Raw genomic sequence first — 24,525 nt, 5'->3', positions numbered from 1 at the left:
GTCCACCTTTCCAGTCAAACGTCAGTGTGTGGGGATCTGCAGCCCGTCACGATAAGATCAATACCTTTCCGTAATCCATCGTGCACAGCTGTCAAACCATCCCAGAGGCTCGCCTGAGGTTTCAATAGGAGTGGGCCCAATATATTTCGATAGAAACCTGATAACCAGTATGCATCGCATTAAATGCTTCGATCGCTGCCAATCCCTCTGGGATTGGGTGGTGCATTATCTTTGGTGCCGGCCGGTCAACCCCAAAGGTTGCCCCAGCCGTTGGCAAAAACAGACCACCTAAACCATTACCCATTTAGTGACGCATGCATTCAGATCAGTTGGCCATTATTGTCTGACATGGGGGTTTTGCGCTTCGGAGGCATTTTAGTGATCAAGTCCTACCACACTGAACTTTAGGCGTTCACGCGCGTAATAATTTTGGTGAATATGTAGCCAATAAAAGTGCGCGAGCTTGGCCCCTTACTAAGTAAAAACGGTCCCCCTGCTAGCGTGCCAATTCCTGCCAAACAAGGGGATACTAGATCTTTCAAGGAACAAAATGGACCAGGCGGAACCAACCAGTGTAAGGGAAAGTATGGGGCTTGAGGTGTACCAAATTTGAGAAGTGCCATGTGGAGAAGAGATGCCCCTTGCAGTACTCAAAGGACAGCGGACCAATCAATAGTAATGCTTGAACAGCAAGGTCTGTCTGATAAAAAGTGAATTTCCATCAAAAGGCAACAGATTCTTGTAAGAATATTTCCTGTACGATTTCCAATATAATTCTAGAGATCCAAAGACTGAAATTCAGACGCCGATCCATCTTCTTATAGCGAACTAATTAGGGATCATCAGAATCCTGCAGCCTAAAGGCAGCAACACACAGTGCGATTCAACACCTGCAATACAAGCAGCGAACATCGATCCACAACCTCGTTTCGAAAAGGCCAATTTAGATGCTGGCACAACGACGATCATGCCTACGGCCCGAAACGTAAAACAACCATTGATTCCGCCTCGGCCGCAGGAAGTTTGATCGTGTAAGGTCTGAATAGCCCCCATGGCTATTTGCATTTTTATCTAACCGTGGTTGTGTTAGATTTATGGATCTAGTTACATATGTCAGTTGATAAAATGTTGCTCGCTGAACAGGCCTCAACCATCAGCCCATCATGCATGAATCCAATGCTTGCACTGGTTTGTTTGACAAGTTACGCCCGTGCGTAGTAGAGTAAACGGCCCTGCCAATAGTAGCATTATCTTGTTCGGCGAAAAATGCACCGGCCTTCACCGAGCTAGAAATACACGAGCAAAAACCCTTTCTTTGGCAATGCACATTATGGATGGCTCTTTTAGACTTCCTTACCACACATCTTAAGATTTTATATCACATCCTGAACCTTGAGCCCTTGCGCCAATACATTGTTCAAAGCAACTATCGACAACCCCGGAGGCGTCAGAGTGATGGCGGCGATGGAGTCTAGCCCAGCACAATCTTGGATCAACCAGACTTCAGAGATCTCTGACAGAGCCCCAGTATGGCCAGGGCTTAAGCTTTATTTCGATTCTGACTCTGTGGACATTCCCGATCAAGCCATGGACGCATTCCGTATAGCAAGTGAGGATCTAGGACCAGCAGGCAGATGGGTTGTCGAGGCCGTCCTCCGCCCCCTCAGTGACCACATCTGGAATAAAATTGAGCACCGCGGCCAGTACTGCATGACCAAAAAAGAAATGCAGATATTTGCGTTCTTTGAGTTGGAGTATCCGGAAAACAAGCGTCAATTTATAAAGGAGGCAAAAATGAGATACTGGCTAGAAATTTGTCGAAGTCTTTTGGGTCCATCCTCGCAAGCATAGCGGCTGCTGTTAATTCAACAAAGGGGGTGCTGTACAAGGGTCGTTCCAGCCGAGAGAAGAGAAAAGCCAAGTGTACTCCTAAGGATGGCTACACGAAACATAAAGTTGGCTAATACACTGACTAGTTGGTTAGTGATTATGTGGCACTGGTAAATACAATTTACAGCAGTGCAGGTAACAATTCAAGTCAAGGCACCATGAAGCGTGAAAATAATGATGTAGTCAGTGGTCAAGATCATGCGATAAAACTACCTCTCAACCAGCCAGCTTTGCATCAAATGGTCTAGCCGGAGTAGCAATTCCTGCGCGGCAAGTTGGGTTTTCTGCTTGAGTTTACAACAGTAGTAACATCGAATAAAGTTAGAATCGTACAGTTCAACGATGGCGGCTTTGACATCGACAAGATAATTCTTATTCAGTCGGTATTTTCTGGCTGCGCAATTGGTTTAACAAAGCCACAGAAGACCGAGAGCGTTAGTAGTGACATACTTGATTTATGAACTCGGAGGATTACCCTCAAGCTGCATAGCATAAACCAATGTAGAGTGGCAATATAGGATTTATCTGAGAAATTGGACTGTCAGGCCTGTTAGCGTAGTTAACTAGGCGGTCAGCCCAATCCAGAAGGTACAAACCAGACCAACAGACCATGGACCATTGGTTTAGAGTACAGTTTGCACTTTGAGTCACCTGAAAGTTCTTCATTAGTCATTTGAAGCTCTGAAGTGTCATACCGCACTATGTATTAGGGCGATGCCAGTGACGTGTTCCTCTACATGTCACGTTATGAGACTCATTGTTAATCAAGCTTGTTTAACAAGATTGTTACAGTATTGTTCGTTGTTGTGCTGCAGATTCCGTCTGCAGCCCGTCAAGTTTGTCGGTATAGTTACACTAAAAGTCCTCGAAGTTTCGTGCTACACCATCTACTAGGACGGTGTCGGTGCCGGTGCCGGTGCCGTATAAGATCTTATATATGCCTATTGGGCCGTGATCTATGCATAATCTAAAGCCCCAGGAGCATTTTCACAACTAATGGCAAAAAGGCTGTCGCATATCAGGCCTGCCTTGGTCATACCTCATGTGGCATCCTGCACCTGCTACTGCCTAAACCATCAAATATTCCTTTTGTGTATAAAGTTCCCGTGCAGCCCTTTATGGAATCCTTGTTCCTCAGATAATTCTCATTCAATACAACTGGCACCGTCGGTGCTATTATACCCGATCTTTCGTCACCCTTAATCGTCTGACAAAGGTCGTACATTCCTACCCCAGATAAGCGGCATAGGATATGTCGGTTTCTTGCACAAAATCCTTACTAGCCGGATTACAGTCCCGCAGCAAGAGACCACAAAGTCTAGCTAAATAGTCAATGTAACGGTTGTTATAACTGCTTGGCCCACAGAGTGGTAGGCTTTTAAGATCATTGTATCCTCCACTCCTCTTTTATAAAGGGCGGCTATATAATATTGTGATTGAGCGCGAATGCGGGTGGATCGTGGCTGGCTGGGAAGAGTCTTGAAAGAGCCATAACACGAATTCATAGGTCGGCGCGTTCTATTTGCAAGGCTAGGATATGATGGACAGTTATCGGGAGATCCATCCCGAAAAGACAGGATGAAGAAAGTCCTGAAGGAAGTCCAAAGAGCCACTGTACGATCCTGACCTTACTGAATCATGCCCAGCTGGGGAGGCTGCTCTCGATGCGACCCTTCCAGAATTTTCGTCCCACTGGATCCGTGGAGGAATGTATTGTGGCAACCTGTCAGGCAAGCATTAGCGAATAGAAGGAACGACGACATGTAGTTGGACGACATGATGAACGTACTTGGCGATACTGTATTGGTTTTCGTCACTCAAAAACGTCGCACGCCTACTAGCAATCATGGAGGGGCCTTGTTGCCAGCCAACAGACGCGACAACCTCTACATCGCCGTTTGGGAACTGACCATAGAGTTCGTAGATATTTGCTGCGGGCGGAACGGGAGGAATAGCATTCATCTCGGGTGCCTGCAAACCGTCTGAGATTTGCCTCCCCAAAGGAGTAGCCTCAGCCCGAGGAACTCCATTCCCATCAACAACCAGGTCACCGCGGCATCCGGTTGATTTGCGATCTAATGCAGGTTGTGACAGCCGAGGATTTCCGGACAGTGTGCGGTCACCGCTGGAAGGTTTCCTCTCATTTTGGCCCGGGCGCATATCAGAGAGGCCTTGGGGTGGGAAGGGGGAAGGACCCTGTAGTTCAAAGGTTCGGGTTGGAGGACCGCATTCCCCCCTCCTGCCGGGCTTCTCTCTACCGAGTGAAAGGTTATAACTCTTCATCTCCCTGCCGCAATCTTCATAGCTGGTACCGCATTCGTTTGAAGTGTTTCCGTAATGAACTCGTGCCTCCGGCTGTGTTGATTTGCCTGTCGCAACGGCGCTTCCCGCATCTGTAATGTTGCTGTGCATTGCCTTTTCCAACTTGTCCCCAGCGCTTCGTTGTGCCGGGAAAGCCCTCTCACCAGTTGGTGAGTCATTCTTTTTCCGACTATGAGAAGTCACAAAGACTGGATGCTCATCTCTGGAGCCCCCTCCGCCTATTGTAGGAACCATTGGGTGACTGACGACTACAGGAGCTGGCTTGGCCTCGCTGTCTCTGTTATCATAGTCTCGGCCTGACGTGTTTTCGTTGTGTACTGTGCGTTGTTGGTGAGATTTTCTGGCAATAATGGTGCGTAGTCTGATAAATGAGCCAAAGTCGCTGATAGCTAAAATTATGGTCGCAACCAAGACTATGTAAGTACCCCATGATAGATGAGTAGAGAAAACCAGCATATCTATGATCAAACTAGCAAGACAAGCCACAAAAGTGATTGAGGTCAAGATGAACAGGATAGTAAGATATTTCAACGAATGCGATGCACCGTGTGAGTGAGAACTAACGGTCAGACAAAGCACGACGAGAGTGAGGATTGCTGCGATAGGGTGAATGAATAAAGCAGTTGACAGAGTGTAGCGAACGGAACTAGGCGAATCAAATGTTTGAGTGCCATCAGTCAATGCGCCACCTGCAAGTGAAATTCACCATATCAGTATACAGGCGTCGCATTATGACCCGGTCTCCGCACTTTACCATAACGAAACATACCTCGTGGATATCCTACTGCAATATTGGTGCATTTGTCTCCCAGGCAGTAGCCAAAGACGCCATATTTGACATCGTGGAATGATCCGAGTGCCACAAACTTGGTAATGGGAGTAGAAAGTACTGATAGAAGAAGCAAGAGGAAGGCTGCAAACAAAAGTATTGACAAGTATGTTCCTGCCAGTATCATGGTGAGAGAGGCTGGGTATGCCGACTGGCAAATGCTTGTTGAATGATTGCGTTTCTCTCACTCCGGGTTACAACAGTACATGGTTATTGGAACGCTTCTATAATTGGCAGTGTTAAGCAAATTATATTGCATTGCCGGTATCGCGGAAATGGTCTGGTAGACGAGAAGAGAGTCGGATGTTTTTGCCGCGAGAGATAAGAAGAAATAAATGCATAGCCCTTACCGATGCCTTTGAAGCCATTAACTGAAGGCCCAGCCGTACTTTTCACGCTCATTTGTTTCCGACGCGACAGTGGCAACGGCAGCATGCTATCTTGGTCAGGGTCTATCGCCGAGGATTCCCGTTTCTTGAATGCCAAAGCCTGCGGCGAAATGGACCCGCGCACTGACCTCCTGTTGTTTATGCTCCATATCCTGTAGCAGTTCATGTATCTGATGAGGATGTTGGAGTGACATACATCTCTCCCCCGGCCTGTGCCTGGCTTCAAAAAAAAGGTAAAATAGCCCTGCCGCCGAGATTCAACAGTTCTCTGTCAACACCGCCTTCCATCTTCTGTCCTTCCTGTTCCCACGAATCAACGACGGAAATGCCACCGGCCTTGGCTACACAATAGCTAGATGAAGCAGGAATACCCGTCGTCATACTGTGATAATAATCAGCAGCTGCATCAAATGGTATATAGGCAACTTTGTCGGTGCCTTAGGGAGGAGGCTTCATAAGACTTACCAGCCATCCTGATCAACTGGGCCTTAACTAGTTGTACGAGCCGTAACTATTTTCGCGACGCGGACACTGGACGGACCGTGAGATGTCCGTGCCAGCCCCCTGAAGGTCTGGCTTCGTGCATGTTGGCCGACCTAGATCGTTGATTAGTCCAAGGCTTTTAAAACCCGTTCCTCACGTACGATTTCAGGTGCCTGCGAGCACGACTATGCTTTATTTGTGGAGCATAGCTTGCCCCGATGGAACCTGGCCCCAACAATGCAGTACGCTTGTGTCGGCAACATTTAGCCGCTGAAACTAAGCAGATATGCTCCTCATCGGTTGGGAGTCGAATCGAACCTGTAGTCATGCTGGCATGGAATCTCGGGCGTTGATAATTTAATGACAGCGGGTGACTGTTTTAAGGGTGTCGGGGGAAATGTGTTTTTAGTAGATTTGAGTTGTGTGGCACGGCGAATACTTTGAATACTATATGTGTTGCCGTGAGTCTGAGCACGAGAGCCCCTAATTTTCCTTCAAACAGGCCGCATGAAATCGGCATAAAGCAACCACGATGAGACAACTGGCGAAGCAGATCTGTGTTGCATTGATGCTTATTCCCATTGTGGGGTTTCAGCTGCGTAGTGTGGTTTGGCGCATGATTCTCTCTGCAAGGCGATCATGAGCAGAAACTCGTTGCTCGTTTATCCATGTGAGCCCGGTATCTTGAAACGAGATTATCCCGGAGCATTCGATACTCAGCGCTGCTTTAGTGGCATTAGTGGCACACCAACCCATTAATGAACATTGGCTGTGCGCGAGCTCTTGGCTAGGCTGGTACTCCATTCGGGGCCCCAGCCTCACCCACATCCCGACTAACGTGTGCCAGTAGAAGAGTCGTGCCGCTCCAATACATCAGCAAATCAACAACATCAAATTTGGTCTTGTACACAATCGTCACATGAGAGATATATGCATTGTAGCAAGAGTATGTCTGAGACAGTCTTTTCTTGATGACACTTTTGTTCATCACAGATCCATTTGTACCTTAATTTGCCAGCTCAGAGCTGAACAACCGCCTTGCAAGGCCTATAGTGCTGGCCCTACCTGACCCCTGCCAAGTCATTGTGTCCCTTCCTGGTAGACTGCCGAGTGCATGTTCACTTCTTAGATCGGCGGTAGTCCCAGCCATGCCTTGTCTTGCCGACAACTCATCTCCTGATGGTATTGGCATCTGCTCCCACCCCATTTCGTGTCGCACCCACAGCATGTGTGGAACACACGATTGTATGGGACAGCTTGGACAAATTGAGAGACTCTTGGTTTTCTACATAACGAGTGGAATAATACGAAACTAAATACTTGTTGTAATACTGCTTCCTGGCAGGCAGCAGGATGACGATGGTTGTTTGTCTTCAACGAGTAACTGGGCCTTTCAAAGGGGTGGCAATGCTGGTCATGCGACGTTAGGAGACTCTCTGTTGACAAGGCTTCTTCACCATCGAGAAATTTCCCTTCTGCCGAATTTTTTCCCTGCTAGGTTCAGTCTTGTCTTGTCTACAGCGGCATTATCCGGTAGGTCAGGACTCCACCTGTCACGTTATCAGACTCATTAACTAAGCTTCTTCACAAAATTATTGTTGTTGATCGTTGTTGTGCTGCAGACTCCGTCTGCAGCCCTTTGCTTAATACCAAAAACTTCCTTTTGTCCGAATTTGACTTTCGGCTAAGTTTAGTTATTTTAGCTGACACTATGATATCCAGCAATTACACCAAGCTCTGCGACTTTAGTCTACAGAGGCATTATCCGACACCACCAGGTCTCTTATGTTGGGTGTAGCCCGTAACAATTGATAACTAGCGATAGTTTAGAAATGCTTTTGTCGAGCCATTGAAATATTCTAGATATCTTTGCAGGGAGGCCTGTTTCTTTGCAACCCAACTGAGGTAGTAAGCACTTATGAGCTGCAAATGGACGCAGAGCATGACTCGTCCACGCATGTGTGTTGTTACGGATATATAGTTTGACTAATTATTCTAGCCCTACCCTCAGTAACAGTGGGCACGTCCATTGCTGGTAGCCCTGCTAGTTGTCGAGGTGAAGGATATATTAGAGGTACGCTCGTGTTCATTATGGCCATCTCCGCATTATCCTCACCATCAACACAGTAGATTTGCTGAGACATGCTGCTCGGGTGATGGAACATCTGCATCCTAGCCTTCTGAGCGTGGTATTGAGGCGGCTCTGTAGGCGTGTTCTGAAGGTTGCTTTTCTGCTGGATTTGGCCATATGGATATAGGTATCCACCATAGTCGTCAAATGCGGGAGATGACAGCATTTGACTGCTAGAAACCAAGGAAGAGCGAGTCAGAACGCTCTGCACGTGGAAATTCATCTTATGATCTGTCATAGAGGAGGATTCGCCGCTGTCTAAAATTAAGGTGCAAGCATCAAAAGCATTGCTAGGGTGATGGTCACGCGGCAGAGATCGCGGATATCTGGCCATTGGAGTCCTGACACAAGGGCTATTTTCTTGTCAGAATCGAGACTGTCTCAAAATCAGTATAATTTGTCATTTATGATATTACCTCTTTAAACTGTTATTGCTGCCATCTGTATAGGACTGCTTGCTGGTATGCACACGTCGGTGACGAGAAAAAGATGATGACTATGTTAAGGCTCAGAAAATAACAAAGATCTCCGGAGATATTGTCTTCAACTTACATCAGAGAAACGCTTTCCACATTCAGTGAACTCGCACTGATAAGGCTTCTCGCCCGTGTGTGTTCGTACGTGGACAGTTAGAGCACTACGCTGAATGAAGCCCTTGCCACAGCCGGGTGTTGAACACACGTAGGGTCTTTCGTTTGTGTGGGTGTAAAGGTGTCGTTTCAAGTCTGACTGCCGCCTGAAGCTCTGAGGTTTGTGGTCAACAAGACAATTCAGTATTGTGTATTTTTAGTACGTGCAGACCTTATGGCAGGATTCCCAGTCACACTGGAAAGACCGAGTCTCGGGGTTATATTGGTCCGGCCCAAGCTTCGCCATTGTTCACTGTGTTGTATCACAGTTGAAGCGAAATGTCGAGAACGATGTGAATGGAGTATTTTCAGCAGCAACGATGCATGGTTATATCTAGATATATGCGTAAGAATAGAACATAGTGGCCTTGTATGAAACAGAAATGTCACTAGGGTATGGGTCGCTTGGTAATGCATGAGGAAGTAATGACGGATATCTGGCCTGGTTCCCACCTATCCAACATTTACCAAAACTTCCAGCCGGGCTATAAGCATATATAAATAATTGAACGCGTTAGTCAAGCGGAATTGGAATGAGTTGAGGAGAAGACGTATTCCATGGACGTTGGGTAATGCGACAAAAGGTAATTTCAAGGCTAGATAATATCTTTTATGCCACAAAGGGAAATGAGCCGGTCGGTGATGATTTATAGACTAGATTAGAGCCTGATGAACAAGGTAGTTCAGGCCCTCGAGACCAAAATTCTGTTAATTCGAGTTGAAACAGTCCAGAGTGGGAACTTAGAAGCACCTGACGGGATGGCTAGACCAGATGCTTGAACGAATTAATCTAACTAATCTAACGGCCTAGACGAGATGACTGCAGACTGCATGCAAAGATAGGATGAATAGGTTTCAGAAATCGAACAGGATTCGCTCGTGACACACACCCTTCTCGCCCTTCTCATCTGGAAACGCGCAGCTGGACACCTACACAATTAGCATAGCGCAATAGACCTTACACGGGCCTGTTTGAGATCGCAGTTGTTACGTGTGCATGCATTCAAAAGGCCCTTCGACTTCGGCTATTGAGAATATAGGTGTGGAGGGAGTGAAAGCGCAATTCCTATTCGATGTTAACCGTCAGCAGCCATGCCAAAGCAATTTAACAGGGGTGGGATTCAATTCAGCTACAGTCTGTTCGACATGGCGCCATTCACGTGGTCATCCCTGCCGAGGAGGGCAATATCAAATACTATTTCCGATGAGTTGCCGAACCGCTGGATGGCGGGTTTCAACTAGACATCATTTACAGCTGATATGTCGTGCTCTTCGTAGATAGAGCCGAGCTTAGAGCTAGCATTGAGCTCCAGTCGGCGGTTGCCCCTTGCCTAGCTCTCGATCGCTCCACAATCCACCCCACTTTGGTGCCCCCAAGTGGTGAAGCTTGCGAGATCTATAGATGGGGACATGGCACGGGCTGGGAATAGATCGCGACGAAACAGCCCAGTAGATCCATCCCTGCCATAAAAACGGTTGTTGAGCTTTCGAGTTTTCAAAAAGGCGGCACTACCACAAGATTGAGAAGTTAACAAGGCGTTTTGCTGTTCTTGAGAGGGTAGTGCCCTCATGTGCTGGTAAAATCTGTGGACTTCGCGTCATCCGGGCCACGCCCGTTACATTCCATTGCTGCAAGACTTGTAAATAAGCTTTGCAGGGTGGCGTATCAAATCCATAACTCATCCTCTTGATTGAGTTAGGACCTCAAACAGGGCATTGCTGGGAGTGGTCGACGTCGACCCGTGGTTCGGAGAATAGCAAACTTTGCAGTATACAAGAAATTTTTTTCTAATTTTTGATATGATCCTTGAAAATCAAGTAAAATTAGAAAAAAGTTCGAACCAGTTTCACAACTCTCTCGTGTGGCTCCTTCAGTGAAATTATGCACTCCCCGCGAGTAACTTTGGGATTGGGTCCACTTCAGACAGTTGTCAGATTGCATCGTGCGAGCGTTAAATAACACTGTGCCCAGTCACCAACTGTACGGCTTAGAACAACAAAGATTAGATGCCCTTAAAATAATAGATAAGGTCATCTTTATTGATTAAACAAGAAGATCTTGGTGTAATTTCTAATTATCATCATAACTGTTGTGAATAGACAAAGATAGCAGACAAACGCCATTTTGAGGGGTAAAGTCTCGGACGAAAGGAAGTAATTGTTATTGAAAGAACCTGCTAGAAGAGAGTTCTAAAACAGGGGAGAACAAGGAATAACTAACTAATTTTGAAACCCAATAGTGGTATCCCCGTGACTGATGCCACCGTATTTCTAACACGTAGCCATGCATTGAGCCACTTAGTCTACCCCATATATCTTTTCGCTGGGCAAGTAGCAGACGAGGTTTTACACCGTGTGGGGAATCTATCTACTGATATTATCTACCAAGGTGTCATGTGGGGGTCATCTATCTATCAACTTGGCGGTTTGGTAGATGGACGAAATGTAGATAGATGGCGGGAAATTTGAAAGAAGTAGATCTACTTTAAATGTCAGTATATCTACTATGCTAAAATGTACCGGTACCTTTGCACCCGTCGATAAACCCAGCAATAGTATATTTGTTTTTAAGTACTTGTGCTACGCCCCTACTCTTTTAGTTCTATTTTTGCTTATACTTTTAAAAAGAATACTAATTATTAAAATAATTTACTTATTAAATTAAGTTATTTTTTAAAAATTATTATTTTTATTATATATTTTTTAATTATTATAATAAATTTTATTAATTTAATAATTAAAAAATATATTAATAAAATTATTTAATATTTTAAAGTAAATTTAATTATTAAAAAAAAGTTTATAATTAAAAAATTTAATATTTTATAATATTAATTAAATTATTAAATTTTAAGTATTTTACTTAAAAGTAATTATTATATAAATAATATAAAGCTATTGAAATCTAAAAAAATTATATTATATAAATATATTAATTATTTAAATAAAATAAATTTTTTTATTTAAAAAAATTTTATTAAAAATATATTAAATTTAATTTTTATAACGGCTAAGGTTTCTAAGGGATAAACTAGTTATAGTTTATATTAGCAAAGCAGCTAAAGTAGTTAATTTAAGTAGTTAGGTATTATATTAATAATAGGTTATAAATTATAATTAAATAATTAAAGTTAAAAAGTTATAAGTAAAGCTTAAGTTAATATAATAATTATTATTAAAAGCTAAAAAATTAAAGTTTATTTATAAAGTAAATTTAAGGGTTTTTATATATTATAATATTTACCTTTTATTTATTAAAGTTTTAATAAATTATAATTATATATATATTATTAGTTTATTTAAAGTTTATTAAATAATTAATAAACTTTTTCTTATTAGCAGCCTATTTTAACTATTAATCTATTACTTATTATACTTAAGCTACTAGGTAGCTTATATAGCCGGCTTATCTTGTGACCTTCGCTGCAGCTTATAACTAGGTTATAATAATTTTATATAAATAATTTTTATTAATTTTATATTATAATTTATTAATTATTAATTAATATTAAATTAATTATTTTATTAAGTATTATAAGTATTTTATATTATTATAATAAATTTAAAAAGTTAATTATTAAAATATTAAAATAATTAAAAATATAATTATTTATTTTAAGTAATTATATAATTATATTATAAATTATAATATTATAAAATCTAATATTTAAAATATAAATAAAATTAGATTTTATATTAATATAAGAAGAAGCTAAATAATAATTATTAAATAGCTTAAAATATTATATTTTAATATACTTATTAATTAAAAGTTTATTATTATAATTAAAATTATTTTTATAAGTAATTTATATATTTTTATATTTTTAATTTTTATAAAAATAATTTATTAAAGTATTTTTTATTATATATTAAAGCTTTATAATAATATTATAATTATTATATTTACTTTAAAATTTATTAATAATAAATTAAATTTTAAATAATTAAAATATTTTAATAAATATATTATATAAAAAATAATAAAATAATATAAGCTTTTAATAATTAATAATTATAACTTATATTATATTATAAAATTTATTTAATATTAATTTATAATTGATTTACTTTATAATTAAATAAAATTATATATATAATATAAGTATTATATAAGTATAAAATCTAAAATAATATTATATTATATTAGGCTAAAAATAATAAAAAACTAGAAAAGTAAACTATTTATATATATATTATAATATATTAGATATACTAGTATAATTAGTACTATATTATAGCCGCTAATTAAGGCTATTTTATAATAGCCTTAGCTATTATTATTATAAAGGTAAATTAACTTTATACTTATAACTTACGCTAAGTTATACTAAAAACCTAAAATACTTATATATATAATATATTTATATAGTTTTGCTTATATTTTAAGTTAGTTTTATTTCTTTTTATCTAAGTTATTTTTTTATTATTAAAACCCTACTATAATAATATAACTAATCGTGAGTTACTACTCTTATATATATATATTTCTTATAAGTACTATAACTACTTACTTACTAATATCTATTATAGCTATTTATAAACTATTATATATAAAGTATATACTTATTAATATAAGCTTTTATAAAATAAGATTAACTAGACTAGCTTACTAATAATAATATAGGCTTTAAAGGTACTAAGCTACCTAACGCGAAGCCTAACACAAGTAAGTTACTTATTATAACTTTTAGGGGTTAAAAGCTAATAAGGCTTAAAGGGTAACACAACTAATACCGGATTAGAAGCCCTTCACAGCAAAAGGGATAGCTGCTATAAGGCTGAAAATCCTGACCTAACAGATAAATTTATTTGATATATTAAAATTATTAAAATTAAATTATAATAAAAAAATAAAAAAAAAAGGCTAGTTAATTACCAGGACCTACTAGTAATATAATTAATAGCTATACCTAGCTAATTAAGTAATAATATATAATTAAAAAAATAATATATATATTATAATATATTAAATTTATTAGCTTAAAAGGTGATTTATAATCTTATATACTAGTAAAAGCCTATAACTTTATATATTAAAAATATATATAATAATAATAATAACTTATAATTATATAAGTTATATCCTAAAAAACTTAGAGTAATTTAATATAATATAAATTAATAAAGTTTATACCTAACTTTTATAAAGCTTATTATTTTTCTTATAATTACCTTATTTTACTTTTATATACCTAATTTAAATAAATTACTTTATAAATAATATAGCTATTTATAGGTTTCTGGCTTTATATTACTCCCTAAAGTATTATAGCTTCTTATTAATATTAGACTTAATTAATAGTTAATAACTATAATTATAACTAGTACTAAAAAAGATAATAAGCCTAATATAAGTAAGTTACTTATTATAACTTTAAAGATTAAAGCTAATAAGCCTAAAAAAGTAATAAAAAGGCTATTATTATAAAAAATATTAATAAGAAAAAAAATATATTATTAAAAGTTAAAAATATTAAAAAAATTAATAAATTTAATAAAATAACTAAAAAAATAAAAAAAAAAAAGAAATAAGAGGAAAAATTAAAAAAAATATTATAAAGTTAATTAATAAAAAGTAGCTTTATATTATAGTTTTCCCTCTTATTATAAAGGGTATATTAAAATTATAATATTATATTATTTAATTTATTTTTATATTTTATATATATTTTTTAATTATTAAATATTATTATTTTTTAATTATTAAAGTATTATTATATAAAAGTATTAAATATTTTTATATAAAATAATTACTTTTATATTATTAAGTTAAAATTTTTAATTATAATTAAATTAATATAATAATAAGCTTTTAAGGTTTTTATTATTTAATTTATATTTAAGAAAATTAATATTATATTATAAAATTTATAATTAATTTTTAATTAAATATAAGTATTATACTTAATTTTATTTTAAAAAATAATAATTTTATTATTAAATAATTTATTATTATTATTATTTAATACTAATATTAATATTTAGTTAATTTGCTTTATAATTAAATAAAATTATATATATAATACTAATATTATATAAGCATAAAATCTAAAATAATATTAAGTTATATTAGGCTAAAAATAATAAGAAACTAGAAAAATAAATTATTTATATATTATAATATATTAAATATACTAATATAATTAGTATTATATTATAGCTTGCTAGTTATAGCTACCTTATAATAGCTTTAATTACTATTATATAGTTAAACCTTATATATTATCGTGACTTTACGGCTATAACTCACGCTAAGTTACGCCGAAAACCTAAATTATTATTTAATACTTTATATATAATATAATACTTAAAAAAAGTAATTAATAAAATTAATAACTTTTAAAAAGCTTTAAAAAAATTATAATTAGCCTTAAAAACTAAAATAAATTAGTTTATATATAAAATTTTAATTTAATTAATTAAGTTTTATTAAATTATAAAAAACTTAATTTATATTAAAATAACTAAGAATTTTTAAAAATAATATAAAATTAAAAAAAATAAGTTATTATAATTAAAAAAAATTATTATAATATTTAATAAATATTAAATAATTTAATAAAAATACTTTTAAAACTAAGAAATAAATAATAAAATAAATAGTTATAAAAAGTTATAATACCTTAAAAAATAGTTTAAAATTATAATAAAAATAATTAAAAAAAAAGTAATTTAATAATATATTAAAATTATTATATATAATTAATATAAAAGATTATAAAAGGTATTTATATAGGGGTTAAATAGACTAAGTATTAAAAAATAGCTTGGTTTGGTAGGTAGGTCATTTTGGTAGTCAGCACCCTCTCTAAGGGTGTAGGCGAAGACGGAACCAAAAGAGTAGGAGCGTGGCACGAGTAGATAATTTAGGTTAAGCAACAGCAGGTAGGTCAAGCACCCCTGTTCAGTACAATAATCTCAGCACTGCTGAACGTCACAGCGGAACACAGATGAAAGGAGTGCGTTGATTCTCAACTACACGATGGACGCCTTCTAGGTACCGCCGATGCGTGGTCAGCGACAGTAGGAGCAGGCAGCACCTCTCTGCAAAGCTAAGTGTAGGTGCTGCGAACAGCTCTCCTGCCTAGGCGGCAGCTGGCGAGGATCTGGGAGCTGTAGCGAGTTAATTAGCTTGTTTAGGCTTTTAAAAAGCTATATATCTCCTTAAGGTGCTAAGATATATAGTTACTATTGGCCTTTAAGGTAAAGCTATATTTTATATAAATAATAGCTAATTTTAGCTAATTTATATAAAGGCTAAGTAATATAATATATTATACTTCTTCTAGCTATAATTGCTGGTATATCTGGGGTATAAATTATAGACTATAAGGTCTACTTATAGTGTCAGATAGGTTTAATACTGTTTAAAAAGGGTAAAAGGAAAAAAGAAAGAGAACTTATATAGGTATAGTAGTATACTCTAGTTTTAGTCTTACCGCTTTACTTTACTTAAATGTGTGCAAGCCTAACAAGCCCAGGATAGTAATATAATATAATTAATTATATAAGATAATCTGGGAATAAGCCTTATTTTAAGGGATTTAAGACATGTCTTATAAAGTATAGGGAATATTAGGCGGGAATAGGGCCGTTACAAGAGTGATTTGAATAAGGGTAGATTAGATGTACGGTGGTGATTGGCTCAAAAGTCGGAACGGCCCCGCTACGGCAGACACTGGAGGGAAAAGAGGAACAAGAAGAAGAATAACAGTTTTTATAAAAAGAAGCTTAGTTAACATAAGTCTCATAACGCGACAGCAACCTAGAGATGCTATGGGAAGGTTTAGGCTTAATGTTTTGTATCGTTTCGAGTAAAGCCTTAGTTGAGGATTTCGACTATAAGGTCCTCAAGATTGTCCCTTTTGGCCGTAGCAGGGATGCCATCTGAGTTGATTCTGCTAGAAACAAGAGCCAGTGTAGTAAAAGGCTCACCCGCCGCATTCCGAACTACCATTGATGCAGAGCAGGGAGTCATTGTAGATAGTCTATGATGGTTGCAAAACTTGTCGATATATGTTCGTTGCTGTTTGCAACGAATCCGATCCCTTCTTTTGCAGGCATCCTTCTCACTACCACAATTGAGATATGGCCTGGTCTTGCACATTCCATCAATCAGGACGTGGAAAGTCCAGGTCTGAATTTCGCAGATATAACCATATCTACACTCTGCATGGGTGGAGACGGTTTTAGTTGTAGTTGTGGTACCTGTGGTCGTGCTGGAATAACCCCCAGAAACCTCTAAGGCGGCTTTTTGTCCTCTGGCATCCCCGGATACGGTCCACTTTGCGGCAGCATTCCATCCCTTGGAGGTACCAAGTACAATAGCTGTGGACTGGGTTATAGTCATCTGACTCTTTTCACTGAATACATTGGCATTCTCATACTCCGTGTATGGAACATAGAAAGCCTTAGCAGTGCCATTAACGAAGGTATTTTTGAGATGGAAGTAGGTTGTATCACAGCTGCCCCAATACGCAAAGCATGTTGGTTCCGTGACGTATCGTAACTTGTACGCGGGAGGATTATCGGGGGCGATTTTGAAGTATTTCTCAATGTCATCTATGTATGTCCTGGCAACATCGGAGGCAAGCACGTTGCCGTATGGAGCGGCGGCGAAAATAGTGGGCGGTATGACTAGCAGACCGAGAAAAAGGTTGATTAAAGCCATTATGGAGAACTGAAAGGGAAAGGCATGCAGGACAGGGAAGGCAAAGTGATTGAGGTAATAATGAATACAATAGTTGTCTATGCGCTTGCTAGTGCCTACTTATACTGATATTTTCCGGGCTGCGGGAGCCTCAAGAGATTACATCACCTTAACTGTTCTCAGCCAACTGCTTGATGACTGCACATAGTAAATCCCCGCATCGGACATGAGATGTACACCAGTCCCACAGAACGGCCGAACTAATGGAAATAGTTGCGAAGTGCCGTCTTACTGCATTTGATGGAACCAGGCCGATCAATAGAGATGACAGTACATCTGAAGGTGCATTCATTTGATGATACCTGCAGTGTGAGACATGGGGCATCCAAAGTATCGACAACACGTTCAGATTCTCCGAGAAGCCCCCCACCCCCCCTATGTAGGTTGTAAGCTAACAGCTCAAGCTGAGTATATCAACAACAGTAAAATGAATTGTGTGTGTGTGTGTATGTGTAAAATAAATACTACCCATTGATCTTTGTGTTGGGAAAGCAACTGCGGGTGTATTCTGGGCTATTTTTCGCAGTGTCACGGACGTTGCGAAGTGCTTTCTAGCGGGCAGCCTTCAGCAGCTCATACGCCAACAAAGCTGCATCTTTAATGTCTGTCAACACCATTGGGATTCCCGCCAAGTGTCATGTCGCAAAAATACAATTGGTTACCGTTTTTTTATCGTATTTATTCCGCCGTTGTCCCTATATTTTTTAATGTCCCAGTGTTTTCCGTCAGGTAGAGGGCGACGAGCTTTAGTGGCTCCCGTCGGCCCCTACACCAAGATCAACGGGTAGGACTTAAAGGTACTAAATCCATGTGTGCGTGCCACACCCCTACCTTGGTTAAGTCCTCGCATGCACCACCAAAACGAGCTATGAGCAACATCATCCGACGCGGATCAAGCTACAATCAGGAGGGCAACATGAAGTAGGTAACACAAAGCACTTATGTGGGGACTGGTGGTGCGTTTTGGATGCAATACTAATCGCAAGTTATCACAATATCGGATTATAATGGACATGTTGCGTGAATATATACATTAGAGCCTGGTCGAAAATGTGTTATTGGTGTGTAAGAAGCAGGACAGTTTAGAGCCCAGAACAACAACAGCTTAAATAATATCATGCGAAGCTGCACATTACAAATTCGATGCTTTGCAAATATCCGCATTCGAGCGAATCCATTTCCCTTAGCAGAAATGCGTACGGCTTGCTTTAAATTGCTCAGCTGCCTTGGGTTGTTGCAGCTCGCTGTGGCATTAACGACGAGAAGAGCATATGTCCAGATTCTCAATAACACAACTCAACCTATCCGTGCAGCCACAGTCATCCACAAATACAGCGACATTTATCAGCATCATGGATATTGGGAAGTTATACAGCCCGGTACCAGGTCAGGCAACATGCTCCGGGTAGAGTATCACACTGGTGCCTTTGCAACCGGCAATGATTGGTGGCTAGTTTCCTGGAAAAACCCAGAGGGCACCAGGTACTACTATTCAAACCCAGGGAATGGAAGGATCTTTTTCGACACCGTTGAATGGATCTTTGCTGGTCGGGGAGGCCACAGACTAGAGAGTACAACGGGATTCAAACAGCATACATTAATGAAAACAGATGCAAATCGAGTAACACAAGTCGTTATTAACACCGACAACACTATTCAATTTTCTTCCAAATCCGGTTATTCCAGTACTACAAGCTCATCTACGCCAATCTTTAGGCAGTATGGTAATCCCCAGCCATTCTACGCTATTGCGCATCGAGTGCTAGACAAGGCTGGCGTAGAAGTTGCCCTTAGGCATGGCGCAAATGCCGTCGAAATAGACGCCAATGCCTGGAAACTGGTCCACAGGGGCTGGTGGGCAGACCACGACGGCACCCTGCCTAGCAGAGGTGATAGGATAAGAGATGTCCTTATTGCTGCTGCAAATGCTCGCCGCGCCGGCAAGAACCTTGGCTTTGTATGGCTTGACCTCAAAAACCCGGACCGTTGCGGCCAGCTTGAAACAGGTTGCAATATCGAGGCTCTACGTGACATGGCTCGCCAGATCCTCGCCCCCGTTGGTGTCAAAATACTCTGGGGTTTTACGGGCTCTGATATCAATGGCCGTGCAAGCGGAGTAGTTCGTGAGGATCTCACCCCCAGCGAAGCAATCAGCATAGATGGCTTAAGCGGGACCAGTGCAAGATATGCAGAGAGAATTTTCAACACCTCAGGTCCCACAAATACGGCTCAACGTGTATGGTCCAAGGGACTTTTTCAAATGGCCCTCAACTTTGGCAGCTGTGAAGACAAAGCCATGAGTGCATCGAGTGGCCAAATTTGTCCTGAAATTCGCTTAGGTGTCATGTCAGGGCTATTTGGCAAGGTCTTTGGATGGACAATTACTCGTAACGATGGAAGCGAGGTCAACAAGTTGATGCATGCTGGGGTTGATGGTCTGATTTATGGGCATATGTCATCGTTTTATGAAGACACGAAGGAAGCCCGGGACGCTCTACAAATCATCAATAACTGGCTAAAGGCTAATAGTAATCATCGATACTTGGCTAACTTAGATGACAACCCTTGGTAGTAAATAGCACAAAAAAGATGGAATGGTTTCATGTTCAGGTTCAGCTTCAGGTTCTATTCTTCGTTTTGCAGGTCCCTGTACTCGTTGGCAATCCGATGAAGCAATGGCATCGCGAGCTTTGTTAAAACGTTCAGCTTTGAACAGGATGCTCTCTAACATCGAGGAACAATGGGTTAGCCAAGGTGGAAAAGAACAAGTTAAGCCCGTAATTTTGAAAGAAAAACTTTCCTTTAGGAATGGAAAGTTGTTGCTGCCGTTTGGAAGATTTTTTAGCCGCTTAGAATCGCTTCCAAGCAGCTCCAAGATGATGGCATTCCTGGTAAACGGTCCACCTCAGGGAGCTTCGACAAGTATTTTCAGGTGGTGGAGATGCTTCTTGACCACCTTGAGCTGGCTGTTCAGGGGAAGATATCCAAGAGAATGATGACTAGATTATGGAAGAGATTCATCTGTTTGATAACATGGATACGAAGACCAGAAGGCTTTTAAAGGTTTACATCAAGCTTGGATGGAAAAAGCTGAACTATTACTATGACAAGTCAACCTCCACTGCGTATGTAGCGGCTGCTGTGTTCCACCCATGCAAGAAATGGCGAGTCCTAGAGCATCTTTGGAACCGGCTACCGTCTCGCCAGACAACATAATAGAAGAAGGCGTGTGAGAAAAGCTCAAGAAAATTTTGGGAAGATACGCATAAAATCATGGCTCATGTGGCAGCCTGTGGCGGCGATTCAGTGGCGGGGAGCAGCAGTGCCTTGGATTATATTGAGCGCCGATTGGCGTTTGGCCGGTCGTTGAATAACCAGGCTCCCAAAGGCGACAAATAAAACGACCAAAACAGCCCGAAGCATCATCAGCCCAGGAAGAGCTTGATCAGTACCTTTCAGAGCCGACAGTTGACAATATTACATACAAAGCTGTCCTAATTGCTTGGTGGAGGAATATTAGTGCTGTGCGCTTTCCTCGGCTATCTTATATGGCTGTAGACTTTCTTACTATTACATCTTCATCCGCGGAAACTAAGAGGGAATTAAGCAGTTGTGGGAGGATGCTGACGCCATTTAGATCTCGCCTACGACGGCATATTGTGGCCATGGCCTAGTGCCTTTGTTCGTGGAGTAAGGCTGGTATTTATCAACTTACTCTTCCTCTTAGTCTCCTTGAAGGGGATAATTGGAGGCGGGATCTTTAATTTGTAGGCTGGATCAACATAGATATGGATAATGAGGACTAGTCTTGATCAATCTTATCGTCGATCAATATCGATCAACTTGGAGGGCCGCTCGATCGATCAGTGCTTTGAAACCGATCTATGCGATCGATTCCGAAGCCTGCATCTAGCAGTTACACCAAGTTCTGGAATTTCAGTCCACAGAGGTATTATCTGACAGTATATTGTAGATGCAAGAAAATACGTAGATGCAAGAAAATACGTAGATGCAAGAAAATACGTAGATGCAAAAAGGTATGATCTTGACTGCGCATACTGTCACTCGAGGAACGTGAGATCTAATATTGGGTTCACTATCTGGCTCTTGGACTCAAATGTTGTGGTGGACAATGTAGACCTGCAATTTCCAAGCACTGTGAATTAAACGGCATAACTATGCAAGGACTTTACTTCAGCGACGTATATCTGACAAGACTTCAAATATCATTGCTTGAGAGATCCAGCACTGCCAAAATTAATCTCATACTAGCTCAAGGGCATTTGTATGGTAGGAGGTACTTGTCGGATAAGGCTGCCTCTGTTAGTTGAACAAGCAGACTTAACGTAATTGCTAGATATTATAAAATCATCGATATCAGTAGTTGAGAGGCTGGGAAGTCTTCTAAACTAAAGATAAATAACATGAACCCTTCTAAAGGATGAAAAAAAAAGAACAATTTTTTTAATATTCAAGAAATAAGCTTAGTTAACAATAAGTCTCATAACGTAACAAATTATATTGCTGTCGCCGGGACTTTATCTAGAGAACACAGCTTATTTATTACTTTTAATACCAGAGTAATTAATTATATAAACCTTAAAGTATAACTTATTTATAGCTATATATACTCGCTATATTGCCGCAAGAAAGGCGTGGTATGCGGCGCAGCCTAAGGGGAGCATTAAGACTAACAAGGGACCTGTGGCCCCCCGTGGCCCCTTGTAGCTAGGATGCTAGCGCAAGCTTATTATCATGAAAAAGCTCTTTTTGTATTTTTATCTTTATATTTTATTATATTTTTATATTTTATTATATTTTTATATTTTATTATATTTTTATATTTTATTATATTTTTATATTTTATTATATTTTTATATTTTATTATATTTTTATATTTTATTATATTTTTATATTTTATTATATTTTTATATTTTATTATATTTTTATATTTTATTATATTTTTATATTTTATTATATTTTTATATTTTATTATATTTAGTATAATATAAAAATCTATTAATTTATAAGTATTAAAGTATATATAAGTTTTAATCTCTTTTTTTATTTTTTATATTTAAGCTTACTTTAATTATAAATTAACTTAAATTAAATAATATTTTAAATATAATAAAAAAAAATTTCTTAACTTAAAATATAATAATATATAATAATTTTAATATATAATTTTTTTATTTTAAATTTAAAACTACTTATTTTAATATTAATTTTTATACTTTATATATTATAATAATATATATAAAATAAAAAGGAAAATTAATATATAAATAATTATATTTTTTATATTTAAATTATTTAATAATAAGAAAAATAAATATATAATTAATAATAAAAGACTTAAAACTTTTATAATTATTAAGTTTTATTATAATTATAATTAGTATATTTTTAATAGTATTTTAGCTTTTTTTTTAGATAATATCTTTTATTATTTTTATAAACTTATTTATTAAGCTATTTTTAACCTAAATATTTTTTATTAATATAACCTTTACTTTTAAATAAATATAAAAGTAAAAATCTAATTTATTTACTTTATTATTATTTACCCCTTTTATATCTTAGCTTATATATATAAACTTAATTTTAAGAATAAGTTATTTATAATTATAAAAGTATTAATAATTATATATATAAGCTTTTTCTTAATAAAAATAAAAATATAATATATTTTTAAAAAATTTTACCTTATTATAAATTAATTTATTTTATACTTATATACTTAAAAGCTATTAATTTTATTAAAATACTTAATAAACCTTTAACTTTTTAAGTATATAATAGAATTAAAGCGTTTTTTTATTATTATTATTTTATTATATTAATTATATTAATTATATTATTATATTTAGAGCTTAGTATACTTATTAGCTAGCTAAAAAGTTAGTATTTTATACTTTAAAAAAATTTAAATATATTATAATAACTTTAATAAAAGAAAATTAATAGAAATTATTATAAATAAAAATATTAATATTAGTATATATTTTATTTTAATAAGCTAAGAAAATTTCTTTAAAATATTAATTTAAAAAGCCTAATAATTTAATACTAATTATAAACTTTTTATTAATAATAAAATATTTATAATATTTAAAAATAGCTTATAAAAAATATAAGTTTAATCTAAAAAGTTTCTAATAAAATTCTTATAAAAAAATCTTAATAAAAACTTTAAAGAAATTATATAATATATAGCTATAAAAATTATAAGTAATAATTCTAGTTAAAGTAGCTTATAAAATCAGGTTTTTTACTTTTATAATATTTATTATATTTTTTAGTTTTTTACTTACTTATAAAAGTATATATATTTTACTTATTTTTATAATATTATTAAGATTAACTTTTAATTATAAAGGGTTTTTTTTAATAAAAAAATTAATATAATAATTAATAATTAGGTTATAAATTATATATTACTTGTAATTAAATAAGTTAATAAAATTTAAAAAAAGCATAAATTATTTTATAAAAAATATATACTTAATAATATCTTAAAATAATAAGTTAATATTATATTTATTAATATAATAGCTTTAATTATATTATTAATTAGAGTTATATTTTTTTAAGTTATTATTATTTTTAACTTATATTAAGTTATTTTTTAAGTATATAAGCTTATAAGTTTTAAAATTTATAAGTAATATAAAAAATATAAATTAAAATAGGTTAATATTTTTAAATTTCTTATTAATATTAAATTTTATATTATTATTATTAACCCTTTAAAAAAGGCAAAACTATTAATATAAATTTATTAGGTAGCTTTACTCTTAGTATTATTAGCCTTATTAAGCTTTTTTATAGCTAATATAATAGCTTTTTTAAAATTATATTTTAGTTTTATACTTTTAAAAGCTTTTTTTTTTATATTTTTAATAGCTTTATTATTTTTTTTAATTTTTATTAAATTAAGATTTTTAGTTTTATAATAGCTATTTTTTTTATTATAAAAAGCTTTTAATTTAATATTAATTATATTACCCTTTAAGTTTTATTAGCTTTTAACCCCTAAAAGTTATAATAGGTAATTTACTTATATTAGGCTTTATATTAGGTAGCTTAGCACTTTTACTTATATTATTATTAGTATATACTTTATATATAATAGT

At 36.4% G+C, this 24,525-nt stretch overlaps 4 protein-coding genes across 4 annotated transcripts; 2 read left to right on the top strand and 2 right to left on the bottom strand.

The window, feature by feature from the left end:
* Positions 1 to 3,438: 3,438 nt before the first annotated feature.
* RIM9 (pH-response regulator protein palI/RIM9) lies at positions 3,439 to 8,920 on the bottom strand (the record flags this gene model as incomplete). The annotated part of the gene is made up of 7 exons (XM_014683831.2): positions 3,439 to 3,613; positions 3,680 to 4,901; positions 4,982 to 5,155; positions 7,919 to 8,397; positions 8,461 to 8,540; positions 8,597 to 8,788; positions 8,846 to 8,920. The coding sequence occupies 7 exons, from the start codon at positions 8,918 to 8,920 to the stop codon at positions 3,439 to 3,441; spliced, it is 2,397 nt and encodes a 798-aa protein (XP_014539317.2).
* A 7,578-nt stretch (positions 8,921 to 16,498) lies between these two features.
* Positions 16,499 to 17,347, bottom strand: G6M90_00g066590 (uncharacterized protein; the record flags this gene model as incomplete). The annotated part of the gene is made up of 1 exon (XM_014683830.1): positions 16,499 to 17,347. The coding sequence occupies one exon, from the start codon at positions 17,345 to 17,347 to the stop codon at positions 16,499 to 16,501; it is 849 nt and encodes a 282-aa protein (XP_014539316.1).
* Positions 17,348 to 18,578: 1,231 nt separating this feature from the next.
* SMPD3 (Sphingomyelinase D) lies at positions 18,579 to 19,958 on the top strand (the record flags this gene model as incomplete). Its single annotated transcript, XM_014683829.2, has 1 exon — positions 18,579 to 19,958. The coding sequence occupies one exon, from the start codon at positions 18,579 to 18,581 to the stop codon at positions 19,956 to 19,958; it is 1,380 nt and encodes a 459-aa protein (XP_014539315.2).
* Positions 19,959 to 21,564: 1,606 nt separating this feature from the next.
* G6M90_00g066570 (uncharacterized protein) lies at positions 21,565 to 21,717 on the top strand (the record flags this gene model as incomplete). Its single annotated transcript, XM_066130834.1, has 1 exon — positions 21,565 to 21,717. The coding sequence occupies one exon, from the start codon at positions 21,565 to 21,567 to the stop codon at positions 21,715 to 21,717; it is 153 nt and encodes a 50-aa protein (XP_065986927.1).
* Between the last annotated feature and the right edge of the window lie 2,808 nt (positions 21,718 to 24,525).

This window comes from Metarhizium brunneum, chromosome 3, assembly GCF_013426205.1.
Source record: "Metarhizium brunneum chromosome 3, complete sequence".
NCBI classification, from domain to species: domain Eukaryota; kingdom Fungi; phylum Ascomycota; class Sordariomycetes; order Hypocreales; family Clavicipitaceae; genus Metarhizium; species Metarhizium brunneum.
Note: the sequence above shows the minus strand (reverse complement) of the source record. Positions and strands in the feature narration are given on the sequence as shown.